Genomic DNA, 15,858 nt, shown 5'->3' with positions numbered 1-15,858 from the left:
TATAATTTCTTTATTACCTCTTTCTCAGACACTCTGGTAATAAAATGAATACTTTAAATGCATAAATACTTTTTAAAGTCAAATTGGTGGTGTGGGTTTATATGGTACAAATGTGGAGTCCTTATTACTTTAACTCCATGCCGTTTCCCTGGAACCTCTCCCATTAATGAAGATATATTCAGCCAGTGGGTTGTGTATGTGAAATCTGCTGATTTGGTGATTTGGTGGTTGGATTTTTCAAGGCACCTGAGAGGTGATGTCAAAGATGGAAATTAATCTCTTTGTCCAAAAAAGAGCCACTATGACCATGACGGAGGCCACAACCCAAAATACTTCAAGGAGCTTTAACTTATGGACTCAAATTTAGTATTTTATGATGCTTAATTTAAATTTACATTTATTCAATATTTTATGATTCCCAGTGTATTCCAGTCTATAGGGCTTATGCTTCCAGTGTTCGATGTCAATATTATTTCTTGTCATTACTCAGCTTTAATATTTAGACATTTTCTAAGTCAATATAATTAAATAAAAATAAAATAAAATAAAGCAATCACAGTGTCCTGTTCGTTTTTTCTTACTTATTTGCAATTATGATACAAATACTCACTTTTTTCCTTAGAAAAAAGTTACTGCATAAGAACATTTCTGTCTCACACATTTATTAAACAAAGTAAAACAATATTGCCTGTGTCGCTCACATGTATGGACTACAAATCTGTAATCAAGTCAGGTTGCAGTGCGAGTCAAAGGAAAACCAATAGTATACGTCCTTTTCGTCACGTGGTATTTCTGACCAATTGCATTGTAGCGGAGAACGCTCCGGCTCGGTTGAGTTGAGTAGCGACAGCTGTTGAGGGAAGCTTCGTCGTTGGGACAGGTATTTTCAGTGTTTTTTCACCTGTTTACGTACATATTTTTAATTCTTTAAGTCACCTATGTCACGGTGTAAACTCGGAGATTCCGTAGTCTGCTTTTAGAGGGAATGAAAAGACTCAAGAGGAAGAAACAGAACGTCGGAGTTGTGGTGAATGGGAATGGATCTTTCACAAGAGGTACGCGATGACAGCTAACAGACTTTGTTTTTGAAGAAGAGATACTGCATTCAGTCGCTTAAGACGTCTTATTTTAAAGTTATGCCGTTTTATTACGATGACTGCTTCGATAACATCTGTACGTGCAGGCAAGCAAAACCAGACTAGACTATGTAGCTAAATCTAATTTAATCTAATGCTATTACTGCAGTCAAGTGACAGTAACTAAACCCTGTTCTTGAAGCCCTCCTTCCAGCGTCTATGCTTTGTGCTGCTTTGTTTACAAGAGCAAAGTAAGAGCAAACTTTGGCTGAATGTCCCCAAAGGCTGCTTGCGTGGCAGCCTGTCAGGCAGACTGGACTGCTTGGAAATTTACAGCTGACAGTCTGGCAGGGAGGAGACGGAAAAGGTGCTTTTGGTCAGCGATCCAGCAAAGCTGTCACTTGTTTTGTGTTTAACTCACACTGGCTGCAATCTAAAGCATAGCATTTACATAACTTTATGATCATTGATCCTAATGGCTTTGCTTGCGTAAACGACTTTTAAAAAAGGGAATGTCTTTTAGTATGAAATGAATGAAGGAACACCTGCTTTGTCTGTGCAGGTTAGTAAAATAAGTATAAATCTGTGGGTTTACCTTCAAAGCCATAATAGTGTGATTTTAAACGTGATCCTCAAGTCTCTGTCCTTATCCATTTTTCTTCCCCCCTAACTTTCTTCTTTCTGTGTGGATGCTCTCGCACAACTCTCTGTTTCATCCATACCACTCGCTTCTACTTTGTTTCCTTACACCTCCATCTCTGCCTGTTTGTTACAGAGCCAGGTTGTGGGAGGAAGCAGAAGCTGGCTGAGATCCATCAGGCTTTGATCAGGTTAATATCACAGTGTGTCTCTTGAGTGTGCTTACTCCACAAAAACTGGACATGCAAATTTAAGCAGATGAAGAGCAATTTTACACTCTTGAGCTATGTGCTGCCAGTCATGGGACATTCAGATTTGTGTATTATGTTCTAGGAGTGAAATAAAACAGGAAAATAGTTGCTTCAGCGAACACGAAAATCCTGACAATCTTCTTCATCATTTTAGAAGCCTAAAAAGTGGATCTTTTTTTTCAATATTTTCTATGGTAATAAATACCTCAGATAGTTCTACAACTCCAGGGCATAAGGCATATTTCCACTGGAGAAATCCCCTCTACCTGCTTATCCAATACACTATTTCACAATTAGATGGCACTAATTTATCAACAGACAATAACTTTTATACTAACATGATTGCACATGTGGTGATTACTCTGGTGTGTTCAGGAATATTATGTAATCATAAGGACTTTACTATAAAGAGGAGGCAGAAGCAGCCAGACTAATTTCTCAAGAACAGTTTAAAAAGTGTTTTAAAAAATACCTTTAAACTGTGTCCTAAAATGTGTTATACAGTTAAGTCCACACGTTTTTGGGTAGTGATACATTTTTTTTCTAATGATGCCTCTGTACATCACCCCAGTGAATTTCAAATTTAAAACTGAAATAAAACAATCAAGATGTGATTGAAGTGCTGCCTTTAAGCTGTAATTCAAGGGGTTTCACAAAGATATTGCATTAACTGTTTGAAAATTATAGCAGTTTTTATAGCTAGTCCCTCATTTTCAGCAGCTCAGAAGTAATTGGACAATTGACTGATTAGCACTTTCATGGCCAGGCAAAGCCTGTTCCCTCATTAATTCATGACAAATTACACAGATAAAATATCTGGAGTTCATTCGAGGTGTTCAGTCAGGAGCTGTTCATCTGAATTTAATTTTGATGTCCAAAATTGATGTTGATGAAAGTGACAGAGGCCATCATTAGTCTGAATAATCCCCAAATAAACCTATCAGAGAGCGAACACAGAAACTTTAGGAGTGATCAAAATCATCTGGTTCATCACTAGCCAGTGAATTCACTTGGCAAGATGATGCCAAAACAAGATCTTGCCAAATCAAGAACACTCTCTTTGTGAAGTAGGTGTTTCATTCTTAAGGTCTTCAATCAAAAGACACCTTCATGAATGGAAATGCAGAGGGTTTACAATAAGGTCCAAACTATTGGTTCATTCAAGAATTATATTAGACTTTGCTAGAGAACATCTAAAAGAGTGGCAACAGTTCTGTAAAAAGATGAAAATAAGATTAACTAGTGCCAGAATGATGGGGAGTTAAGTATGGAGAAGTAGAAAACCACTCATGATCCAAAGGATATCACATTATCTGTCAAACACAGTGTTTACAGTGTTATGGTATGGGCATGTATGGCTGCCAGTGAAAGCGGGGCACTAGTCTATAGTGATGAGACTCTTGATTGAAGCAGCAGGGTTCATTCTACTCAGATTCAGCCAAATTCTGCAAAACTGATTGGACAGCGATGGAAATTCCAAAAGGATACTGCAAAAGCAGCTCAAGAGAGAATTATTATTATTTTGGGGGAATTCTCTTCAATGACCAAGTCATATTTGGTCATGCACATGTGTTCTAGACTTCAGGCAGTAATTTTTAAAATTATTTTTATTAAACTACTTATAATGACTCCAATTAAATTTTAGCCTCTGAAAGTAATTTAAATTAAATTAACATATAAACCTGTTGAACATAGTAATTTTTAAATTTTTAATTCTACAAAAAATGCATTAGCTGTTTTCTTAGTTTATTTAAATCAGAGGTAGGAGTTTCTAACTGGTACAAAGGTACAAATTTTAGATACTATGAGCAGACTTTAAGTAATATAAAATTGTCTAATTTTGGCTTTTAAATGAACAGTGATCCAGTGGACATTGAGACCTTGAGGAGAGCGGCAGTCAGTAAAGGAGGACTGCTCACTGATGAGCTAAGGAGAAAAGTATGGCCCAAACTACTGAACATAAACGTCTATGATCTACCACATAAACCTGGTTAGTATACACTTAATTTAATGCGTGGTTAGTGTTTGATGAACTGCATAAATAAGTAATAAATTAAGTGCTCCTAGTGCAAACAATGCTAGCAACAATAAGGGAAACATTTCTTTTGTTGTAGGTCGAGATGTGAGGGAGGACCACAAAGACTACAACCAAGTAGTCCTTGATGTCAGGAGGTCGATGAAGCGTTTTCCGAAAGGTAGGTGTGTGTGTGTGTGTTATCTCTAAAGATAGCAGCATAGCTCAATGTGCCATTTGTCAAACTGTAACCCTGGCCTTAAAGCAACATGGAGTTATCTTGTGAGTAATTTATAAACCAAGTTTAATCTTCACAGGAGGAGTTCCCACAATTTATAGCTGAGAGTGTTGTTGTATTTTAAATTTAACAGCACTACTCTTGTTTACAGAGTCAGCAAGCACGTTTGCCTTTAAAATCTTGCAACATAGCAGAATGAGGCCCATAGAAAACACTGGATTCTGTATTCTGAACTCTAATAATCCAATAATAAACCCTTTCTAGCATCACTTTTTGGATTATATAAATGCACTGCTCATTTGCTCTTCTGCAGGTATGCCAGCCACAGAGAGAGCAGTGCTTCAGGAGCAGCTCATCGACATCATACTGGAGGTTTTGAAGCGTAACACTCAGCTGCACTACTACCAAGGCTACCATGATGTGGCCGTCACTCTGCTGCTGGTAGTTGGGGAACGAATGGCCATCGCCTTGTTGGACACACTGTCTAATTATCACCTCAGGTTGGATATTTTATTTCCTGCTGATTCTCATATGTATAGTTAAAATGTTTTTCCAACTTCTGCAAGTCTTCTCTCTGTGCAGGGACTTCATGGATCCTACCATGGACAGCACCAAACACATTTTAAACTATCTGATGCCTATTTTGGAGCAGGTTGATTTGGAACTGCATGACTTCATGATCAGGTACAAAAAGTAGTGACCACTAGAGGGCACCACAGTGTTGGTTTTTACTTGTAATGCTTACAGGGAGAGAAACGGCTAAGTGTATTTGCAATTGAATTAAAATATTACTGAAAGTGCATCAGCAGTTGGAGTTCAGGTATCAAATGGTAGAACAGCCTGTCTGTCCTGCCAAGGTGTACACCGCATTTAACTTTATTTGCGAGACACTAGTGAATTCACCTAAAAATGATATATGAACAAATTGCAGTTTGTTAAAACACACAACAAAGGATGTCAAGAAATAGCCAGCTGCTGCAGATAATGTGTGTAGGACTGCGGATAGGAATGTTTGCAAATCAATGAATCACCCTTTAAAGTATTTTTGATGCGTGCATGTCTGCAGTTTTTTTTTTTGCTGTCTTGTTGCCTGTTCATAATTGATACTGTACTGGCAACTTCCATATTTGCAAACTACCTGCCTACTCGCATACATGCTGACATAAACAGAAAAAGCACAAAAAACAAGACATTGCACTTGGAGAAAGACAGCAGGATAAACAACACCCTACTTCAAAGTTTCAGTCACCCTTTCTGCTGTGCGCTTCCTCTTCTCCTTGTCTGTCTTCTTATCTCTGCCTCTTTTATTCTGTACTTGTTCTTTTGCTCACCTTTATTTTTCTTTCTCTCCTGCTTCATTTTCAATCCCTACCCAACCCATCGCACATGATCTTTGCCCTTTGCTCCTTTCCTCTATCTATCAGTCCCTGCTTCTTTCCATTTGTCAGTCCCTTTATTTAGCACGCATTCTTCTTTGTCGCTCAGTTCTCCTGTCCAGTATTGATCGGAAACTTCTAATTTGTTATTTTACTTGAGGCACAGTAGCAGGATATATGTGAGGTTGAAGAAAACATACTTTTCTTTCAGTTCTGTATTTTATATCTCAAGTGTTCAGGATTTCAGGATTATGACATATGTATTAAAGGCAATGAGCGGGGGAAAAAATAGCTTTTGACCAACTCAGGTCCAGAGGTTTTCTTTTTTTCTGGTTTTGATCCACATGTCCTGTGTCATTGGATCACTTAAAACAGGCAGCCATATATTAAGAAAGAGTGATTGTACGTTCTCACTTTTCATACTTGACCATATGTTTAAAATGTGACTTAAAGGCATGAGTCAGACACACAAGTCTGACCTTTATTGTGGTCAAATGAATTTCTTTTGGGGGGTGGGGTTGGCTTCCCAAACAATGAAAAGTTCAAATGTGTCTTGTTATTTCATAGAAATTTGGGTGATAATAGAACATCATTGACTTCCAAAACTTAAGAAGTGGCCAAGAAAACAATCTGGTCCATCTTTAAAAAGAAGGAAAACATAGTCCAAGTTAGCAACACCAAAAGGCCCGGAAGACCAGATAAGACACTTGATGATTACAAATTCTCTTCTTGGTTTAAAAAAACAAAAACAAAAAATACCCTTCACAATATCTAACCAAGTCAAGAACATTCTCCAGGAGGTAGGTGTGTCATTGTCAACGAAACGTCCAAACCACTGCTTACACTTAAGAACAGAAAGGCCAGATTAGACTTTGCCAGAAAACATCTAAAAGAGCTCTGGAAAAAAGGAAACCAAGATGAACTCATATCAGAATTATGGAATAGAAGAGTATGGAGGAGGAAAGAAACAACCCGTGATCCAAAGCAGACCTCATCATCTGTCAAACATGTGGAGGCAATGTTATGACATTGGCATGTATGAATGCCAGTGGAACCAGGTCACTAGTGTTTATTGATGATGTGACTGCTGATAGAAGTAGCAGGATAAATTCTGAAGTGTACAGAACTATATTATCTGCTCAGATTCAGCCAAATATGGATGCTACTTCAGAGTCCAAAGGAAACTGCAAAAGCAACTGAAGAGTTTCTCAAGACAGAGAAAGTGGAATAAAATCAAGGTCTAACAGTACAGGGATATTTGATGATGTTCTTTCAGTCCCCGTTTGTAAAATGTTAGTTTCTCAGGTTGCGTTTGAGCCTCTGAAAATGATGGACTATCTAAAAATGCCTGCAATGTCTAAATAGTTGATTAAATACTTTTCTGTAAGACTTCTTGAATTAAAGCTAAACGTGTGAACATTAATCACATATTAGCTATTTTAATCAAAATCTGCTGTGGTGGTGTACAGAGGCAACACTGTACAGTATATACTGTTATGGTTTCAGAAATGTTTCTGTTCTTGGATTTGTATTAAAATATCTTTAATGTGGTCATCCTAGGCACAGGCTATGGGTGTGAGCACAGCAGCCCCACCCATCTGCTGCACTAAGACCCAGTGTAAATAAATGGGGATTATTTTGAAATGTGAATGATACAAAACCAGTCTAGAGAAGTCCGAGAATAAATAAATAAAAAATAGTTCCGAAAGGATCAAACAGGGCGAATATGAACGTAGATATATGTATAAACAGGGTTACAAAAAACAATCAAATGAAATGTTAAAATAAGGTAACATTTTGTTTTTAGAGCGGAGGTTGGAACCATCTTTGCGCTTTCCTGGCTCATCACATGGTACGGCCATGTTCTCTCAGAGTTCAAGCATACCCTGAGACTGTACGACTTCTTCCTGGCCTCACATCCCCTGATGCCCATCTACCTCGCTGCTACGGTATGGGCGAGAGCCAATGAGGTTGTTTTGTCAGTAATCCAGAACATGTGAATACATGTTGCCATACACACACACACACACACACAGAGTGAGGCAGAGTACTGTGAAGTCATCAGACTAGTTAATTAGATACTTCCTAATGAGCAGATGAGAAAGAGGGGTACAGAGGGAGGGATTAAAGAGGAAAGGGAAAAAGAATGAGCAGAGAGAGCTGACTGATGTGAGAGCTTTAGTAGGAAGGACACGGAAACAGATTACAAAGGGAAAACATTTAGACTTTTTTCATCTGCTCCTCCACAATAACTGCTGCATGCCATACATGCGTGTTACTTCCAGCTGGATTGTTTCTGTCTGCTGAAGTATGTTATGTCGAGAGTGTACATGAGTCCTTTTGTTCCTTTGTGTTATTTAACTGTAGAGTCTGTGCATTTTGATTAGTGGCTTCTTGTTTGCACTTGAGGATGTTTTTATGTGTGTGTGTATGTGTGAGTGTGTTTAGAGGGGCTGGGCAGAGGGAGAGCTCTGTTTGAAGTGTGTGAAACAACAAAGCAGAATGTAGTTCATGTTTCCTCCCAGGCTGAGTACAGCGCACAGCATGGGGCTTTAACTCTTCATCTGCTTATCTGTCTGCAGTGCACTTACTGCGCCTCACAAACAACGCAAGCTAATGTACTATATATGCAGTCTAGTATTCAAGTGTTACCCAGAGTGATCTGCTTTAGGGTTAAAAGTTTTAACTGGTGCTTTGCTCCTCTTCTCCTCAGATTGTGTTGCACAGAGAAAAGGAGGTGAAGCAGACAGAGTGTGACATGGCCATGGTCCACCACCTCCTCTCTTGTATCCCCCAGGATCTCCCATACGAGCTTCTGATTGGCCAGGCACAGGACCTGTTCGAGAAGTACCCTCCATCATTACTGGCCAAGCGGGCAGCACTGCAGTCTCGCAAGAGGTGAGGGCACGCCAGTTTAATAAAGTTGTTAATTGGGCATTACTATCCCCTCAATCCACTCCTCCCTAAGCCAGGTTCTGCAGGAGGTTTCTTCCTGTGTAAAGGGAGTTTTTCCTTCCCACTGTCGCCAAGTGCTTGTTCATAGGGGGTCATCTAAACTCTGTATTATTTTAGAGTCTCTACCTTACAATATGGTAAAGCCCCTTGAAGTAACTGTTGTTGTGATTTGGTGCTTTGTAAATAAAATAGAATTTAATTGAATATTTAATAAATGCAGAAAAAGCATGTAATGTCATTCCTTCAACAACTGAGAGTTGATGCTCAATAAGCACATCGTGACTGGCTCGGTGGTGCTGCTAACACACACAGGACATTTAGTGTGTGTGTGTGAGTGAGAGGTTCTGTGTGACCATTTTTCACATTTTTAAACTTTTTAGGGGGTAGCCTTAGAGGCATGATAACAGTCTCCTTTTCACTGTGTATCCTCAGCCATCAGTCGCTTTCTGCCTGTCAGTGTCCTTCAGTGTGGCTCATACAGTCATTGTTTAGGGCATGAAGTGACACAAGGCCTTGACTGACACACTGAAAGATACTGATGTCTCACCATACATTACCCTCTGAGCTTCCTATACACATGAGATATTGAGTTAGCAGTTCTCTGAAATTGTCTACCACTCACTTCCTCGCCTGTCTTTATCCATCACTTTATTCATCAGTCCATCTTTTCACATCATTCCAGTTATCCATGCTTCACCTTAGACCTGCCTCTGTTCTCCATCACTGACTAAATCTCCCTCTACTTTCCCTCTCTTCCTCTGCTTTCTTTAGCCGGTCCATCAGCACCTTCCAGGCATTTCAGCTCTCCACCCTCCACCAGAGGCCGGACTCTGTTCTCCAGCGTCTCACAAAGGCCCAGGGCTCCACCACCTCCAGACACGGTAAAAATAGCCTCTGTAATCTTATTACTGACTCTGAAGGAGGTCTTCACACATACAGAGTACAGACATGTAGATGGTTATGGTAAAAGTAAATTCTTTGAAGTTGGCATAATGATAATAATAATAATAATGATAATAATAATAATAATAATAATAATAATAATAATATCAACTGTTGAACTGTATGAAGAAAATTTGTTGGATGTTGGATCCTCAGTTTGTTACATTTGTTTTTTCCACCTCGTGTAAACACAATTCTTCAAAACAAGGCAACAGCAAATATGTCATCGCCCACAATCTCTGCACCCCCCCTTTGGGCCAATCAATAACAAGTAAACAAATACTGTAGCACCCCCATCAGACCAATCAAGTGCAAATTTGAATATGTCAGAACAGAACAAAAAGATGCATTATTCCCGTAGGTTTTTAGCAGCTTGTATAAGATGAACACGCAATCACAAACATGTTGTAGCATTCCCCTCAGACTAAGCAGAGTAATATTAAAGCTTATTTACACAATTCCCCATAGTTTCATCAAAATTCAATTACAAGTGAGATGAAATGCATAACGGACACACAGAGGGCCGATCTATAGAACCTTCTTCTTCTCTGCCTCTCATTAACTATGAAAAATCGTCCTTCACCTTGTAAGCAGTGGTTTTACAACACTATTGTAACTCAAGTCCAATTTTAGCTAATTTCATTGATCATTTGGCGTTTTTAATTGATTCAAATTGCAGCCACAAAGGATTCAACAAAAATGGTGGATAGACACACTGGGAGTGATGGAAAAGGCAAAAAAAAAGTCAGAAGTCATTAACACTGGCTTTCCATTTTGGTGCAGTGTTTTAGGATTGTGCTGTGTAACTATAGATGCAAAACACTTGAAACTTTCTCCCAGAGGTGGCAATAAAAACTGACTTCATGTCGGTGTTTAATCACTCTTTAATACAGCCACCTCTAGCTGTGGTTGGATGCACTGCAAATTTATAGAAAAGCTGTTTTACCTTTGTTAGATTAAATTTGCCGCTCAGAACATTGAATTCCCACAGCGGTTGTTATATACATGCCAATTTAAAGAGAGATCTACGACCTGTTAAATACGTGTGACATTACCACCACCCAACAGTTTTATAAAATGAAACAAAACCGAGAAGTTTAAAATTCCACACACGAGGTCTGTGTTTAAATGTTAAATAATGCGCTCTTAATGCAGCCTGGCAGGAAACCTCCACGAAGCTTAAAATATTCAATTTTCGCTTAAAGTGTTTTTTGATTTGTGTTGATTTAACTCCATGGACATTTTTAGAAGATGTAGTCTGTTTGTTAGTGCTGAAGGGTGAACCTAATTTTTAAAATAGTAGTAAAAAATGTCAAACTACAGCATCCAAAATAATCATAAGACTGAACCAGCTCCTTTCTAAATTTTACAAAACCTAAATATTGCAGTTTTTGGAAAGTCATCATTGTTACATTGCTACATTTAGACTTGGGCTAGGTGTCCCTACTTGTAATGAAGATAAGCTAGTGTAACTATAGTATTAAAGTGAGCACCTTGTCTTGTTTAGCAGTGGTCATGAAGATCTATTTAAACTTGACGGAGTGTGATATTCCGCTTCCTTCTTGTCTCAGCTCGGAGTGTTTTTATTTCTGCTTCTGGCTTTTCTGACCCTTTATGAAATCCACCATAATCCTCATTTGCTTCAGCCATCACTATTATGAATCTTTTTGACCCCTGTGTCTTTTTGTGCTTCTCCTTATTCTGTACTCGCAACCTCCTGACACGCAGGCCTGGAAGCTGCGTTGCCCGGGGACCGAGGCCAGCTGTGGAGGAGGGGAAACAGGATGGTGAAGATGGCTGTGTGGGGGCTGTCCGCGACACTCGGGGCAGCCGTGTTCGCTGTGGCTCAGACCGCCATGGACTGGGGACCTGAGGCATTACTTCAACTGTTCTGACGTGGCGGTGGTGGTGGTGGTGGGAATACAGACTATTCAGCAAGAACACTGACACATGCAGTATAGGTGCACATTTTTAAAAACTTGAAGCTTATCTTGAGATGGTGAAGAAAATGAGGAGGAACAATATTGGTGCCAAACAGGTTGTTGCCACTAAACCACGTTGAACAAGCATGCTGTGTGTTTTCTATAATTCAGCCTCAGGATTCTTGTACACGTGTGTGTGTGTGTGAGCAGGATAACTGAAGTAGAAAGCCAAACCGGTGACAAAGAGATGAAGGTCACAAAGGGGTGCAAAGCAAAAGGGTTAGTTGTCATTTTGTGGCTTTTACAGTCTGGGTGACTTGCTCCTATATAGGAGGGGACTATGCATGTCCCCCTGTCACCCTTTACATAAGGATCCGTCCGTGCACGTGAAACACTAACACATTTTTGCTGTTTCAGGCTGTTGCTATCTATTTCTTGTCAGCTGATTATTTTGCTGATATCTTGTTTTTATTTTGTTCTGCCCGGTTTGTGTATTTCTGTTAAAGTGTTTCGTTTGCTTTTTAGATCAGCAGCAATATCTGAGAGCCAAAAGTGCCCAAAGCCAGCACAGTGACACATGAGTACAAATTATTAAAGAGCGGCGTTTTCTGCTAAAAGCTTCTAGTTACTAGCAAAGAAGGGAAGTGAAAGAGAAAGATGGAGCGATGGAGGTGGAGATTTTGCCTGTGAGCCTTGTATTAATTGCTTTACTCCAGGTGGCAGCCAGTTAAATTTACAGTAGAGCGTGACACACCAAATGAGCTTTTGCGCTATCAAAATATGAACGTTGCACTCAGTAACAAGGGTCGCTCTATGCAAGCAGTGATACTTTTTGGAGAATCATTTAGCAGGAGGTATTGGAACAGTTTTTTATGTTTTCAGTTGCAGTTTTGCTGCTGCTTGCTGCCCACCGCGCTGAGTGAATATGGGGAAGAAACCAGTACTTTTACATTCCTAAAATATTTAGCAGGTTTGTGCTGACATCCACCCCGAACAGCCATCACTAGAGCAAAAGTACATCATCTTCATCTTTAGCTTTCTGCAGCTTAAAAATGACTGTATAGCTTTAATCAGTGGACAATTTGAACAATTTCTGTAACTCAAAGATTTTTACTTAAATATATTTGTTTGTGTTAGTGGAAGTCGTTGCATCTCGCTGAATAGCATCACACATACTTAGATGCTGTTAATGCCAAAGCTAATCACAGAGTTTCATAACCTGAAAAGCGAATATTAATAATAGAGGCCGCTTCCACCTGAGGTACACGCGTGGGTGTGTGAGGGGTTTCCTTCCAAACAGCGATGCATGCTCTCTGTTAGACTTACATCATGAATAATTAATCAGCTTTTACAAGCATGTACTGAAGCTTCGGTTAACTCAGCTTCGCTGAAGTCACAACACTCCCCAACCACCCAGCCTATCTCCGCTGCTTCCTCTGTCATCAGATATGAATGTATCACATGTTTGCACAGCTCGCCGTGCAGTCTGCCCTGTTGATTTCTTCTGCGTGTGAAGTCAGCCGTGCACGTGTCTACAGTTTCACTGTAGTAAATTAGAGCTTCTGAGTCCCAAGCATTCATCACAGTGAAAATAAGTTAATCATTATATATAAGAATAAATCAGAGAAAATACCCCGCAAACTGTCGACTGGGTCTGCAAGTCAGTCGGTAATCCTGTGCTGGTTGTTCAAATAGCCTGAGCTATTTGAACAATTTGATTGTCCAGTATAAATGCATTAAATGTGCACTTGTGCAAAAAGCGAGAAATGGGAAATGTTAGCTTCAGTTGCAGGCCAGTTTTGTTTCTTTTAAAAATGTTTGAGTCGTCTGTGTTTTTATCTATTAATGTTTTCTTTCTCTCTGTGCCTCATTAACAGTCAAATTGTTTATTTTACGAGCAACAATCTGATTGGCTATTTATTTAGATATGATATTAAGTAATGACTGGGTTGTATGAATATGTGTTTAATATAACCAAATAAGAGGAATGGCTTAAATGGTTAATAAGGGTTTGTGGTTTACAGCAGTTTGGGTTTATATCTGTGCAGGTGATAGTGATTTAGATTTAAAAGCTGCTTTGTGTCAGTTATCATGAGTCAGTTTAGGAGTGAAAGGAATGAACTGACATTTTGCTTCCTTGCTGAGAGTTTGATGAAGATACTTCTTTGCACTAACTGTAGGCAGCTTAGCATGAAGACTGGAAACGAGATCGATTTCTGGCTCCATCTGAAATCTGCCCACCTGCACCTCTGGAATTCACACAAAACATGTTGTTTGCTTAATTCGTTTCTACAAGTTGTAATTCATTGAAGGTTAGAAGCATTCACCGAGACACCATAGGAAGTCACTGTGCTTGGACAGAAATGAGAGTGCTCTCAGTGTTCACATAGAGAAATACACCATATGGACTTAAGTAGACTGCCAGCTATACTTTACACCCACAGGAGCTGCTCATCCTTAAAAACCCATGAGGTGAAGCTCCCGGTGCACAGTTTTTCTGCCGATGTTAACCCTGTAAAGCCTGAACCATGCCAGGAAATCGAGAAATATTGCAGGCCTCCATCTAATTCAGTGAGCTTTTGTTGAACAGCACATTTTTTCACAAATGTTTGCAAAGGCAGTCTGGATGGCTAGGTGCTCGCTGTTATACACAATGTGACTGAAAACTTCTTGAATTAAAAAATTTAGACGTGTGGTTCAATACTTTAGTCCATATAGTGTAACTTTAAACTTTTCAGAGTAAAATATACAAAAGGAACATTTACTCTTGACCTAAATGCAGTAATGTCTGTTACCACTGGCTGTACTTTTAAAGTGGTTGTGTGTAACTGTGTGTCTGTGATGCTTTGACACATACTTGACTTATATAAATCAGCTGTATTCAGAAAATATTTTTTTGTTTTTGCTTATTCATAAAGCACTGCTTGATTTTAATATGCATAGAAAAACACTTTGACGATTGTGTTTGACGTTACTGTGTGGTTCTATTTTGTGCCATGTAAACACACATACACACATGAACACACAAGGTGAGTGGTAGTGCTGCCAGATCCTAATGAGGATTTAATTCTTGCCCCTGGCTTTTGGCGTGCTAAGATACTTTCTCCTTGCCTCCCCCAACCCCCCCCCCCCCCCCCCTTGCAATCACGTTAAACTTCAAAAACGCCCACACCAACACACCTGCCCAGTCTCAGTCTGGCACATGCCTTAAAAAATGATTGAAGCCTGTTTCTGGGTCTGAGTGAGATCAGTCAAAAGAAAGACGAAGGAGGTTTCAGGCTCATTTAAATTCATAAATAAACACCATTAAATACTTTTATTTCAAGAGAAGCAAACAGAAAATAGAACCCTCACAGTAAATTCATTTCATGTAGTGCATACACTTACTTTATTGATCAGCTTTCTTGAACAGTTCACAATTTATTTATTTATTTATTTGCCTTTTATTTTATTGCTTTTCAGTTGCAGTGTCTTGTTTTTCTTGCATTTCCCTTGAGATCACAACTGAGACCTGCATGCATTTTGAAGCCGTTTTTCACTCCACCTAGTAGTAGCTAAACAAAATCCCTCTGAAGGTTCATTTCAAGAACCAATCTGGCCAGATATGATTAGTTTCTATGTTGATTATGAAAACAAGTGAAAATCAATGCAGAACAAACACCTCGGCAAACAGAAAAATAACAGAAAAATTAAAGAAACTCTTTTTCATGCCAGATTATGAATTAAGTGTCTTGTTATAAAAAAAACCTTTAAGCTTCCAGTGACTTTATGACTGTTCGCTTCTCTCTCCGAGGTCTGCAAATTTCCTGAAAAAGCTGCTTTAGCTGTATGTTAACACATAGAGTTCATGAGCATTTTAATGCACATTTCTGATGATTGTTACAAACTATCTTTGAACAATACTTTTACTTTGTACTGATCTGTGGTTCACATATAAATAGAGCAGAGCAGTGAATAAATGACAAAGATAAAATATTTAGAGCACCAAAGTGAAAGTTTATTCGTGCTCTGGAAGAAAGTGACAAAAAACTTCTGTCGGGCTTTTGTCAGACTTTACAGACAACGAGGAGGACTTTGTTGCTATTGTTACTATCTTTCTGAAAAGCTGATGGTCATTGCCTAAGATTGTGACATTGTTATGAACGAAATAAAGAAGTTCAATTACTTTCTGAATTTCTGTGAACATATTGTTGGAGTAGTGTTATTTGCACATTTGCAGGGAGGGGAAACTGTATCTCAGATTTTTGTACTAGTATTTTTAATTGATGTGCTAAGTGTACTCAGTTGTGTCAATTTCTCCGCAAATCTGTAATTGCATGATTTGTTTTTAAACACACATTATTTACCCACTGGTTTGTAGTGTTGCCATTATGTTTTTAAAGAACCAGACGTTATGGTATTTTGACCAGAGGGTGGAGTTGGCGCCATTGCTTCACAGCGAGAAG

At 39.0% G+C, this 15,858-nt stretch overlaps 1 protein-coding gene across 1 annotated transcript; it reads left to right on the top strand.

Annotated features, from left to right (window-relative positions):
* Positions 1-858: 858 nt before the first annotated feature.
* zgc:63863 (uncharacterized protein LOC393372 homolog) lies at positions 859-14,543 on the top strand. The gene is made up of 11 exons (XM_065470747.1): positions 859-880; positions 970-1,055; positions 1,852-1,906; positions 3,826-3,956; positions 4,081-4,161; positions 4,532-4,718; positions 4,801-4,902; positions 7,402-7,543; positions 8,308-8,492; positions 9,321-9,430; positions 11,220-14,543. Exons 2-11 carry the CDS (start codon positions 986-988, stop codon positions 11,384-11,386), a joined length of 1,230 nt encoding a protein of 409 aa, XP_065326819.1. The 5' UTR covers positions 859-880; positions 970-985; the 3' UTR covers positions 11,387-14,543.
* Positions 14,544-15,858: the final 1,315 nt, after the last annotated feature.

The sequence above is a fragment of the Pelmatolapia mariae genome, linkage group LG22 (assembly GCF_036321145.2).
Source record: "Pelmatolapia mariae isolate MD_Pm_ZW linkage group LG22, Pm_UMD_F_2, whole genome shotgun sequence".
In the NCBI taxonomy this organism is placed as follows: domain Eukaryota; kingdom Metazoa; phylum Chordata; class Actinopteri; order Cichliformes; family Cichlidae; genus Pelmatolapia; species Pelmatolapia mariae.
Note: the sequence above shows the minus strand (reverse complement) of the source record. Positions and strands in the feature narration are given on the sequence as shown.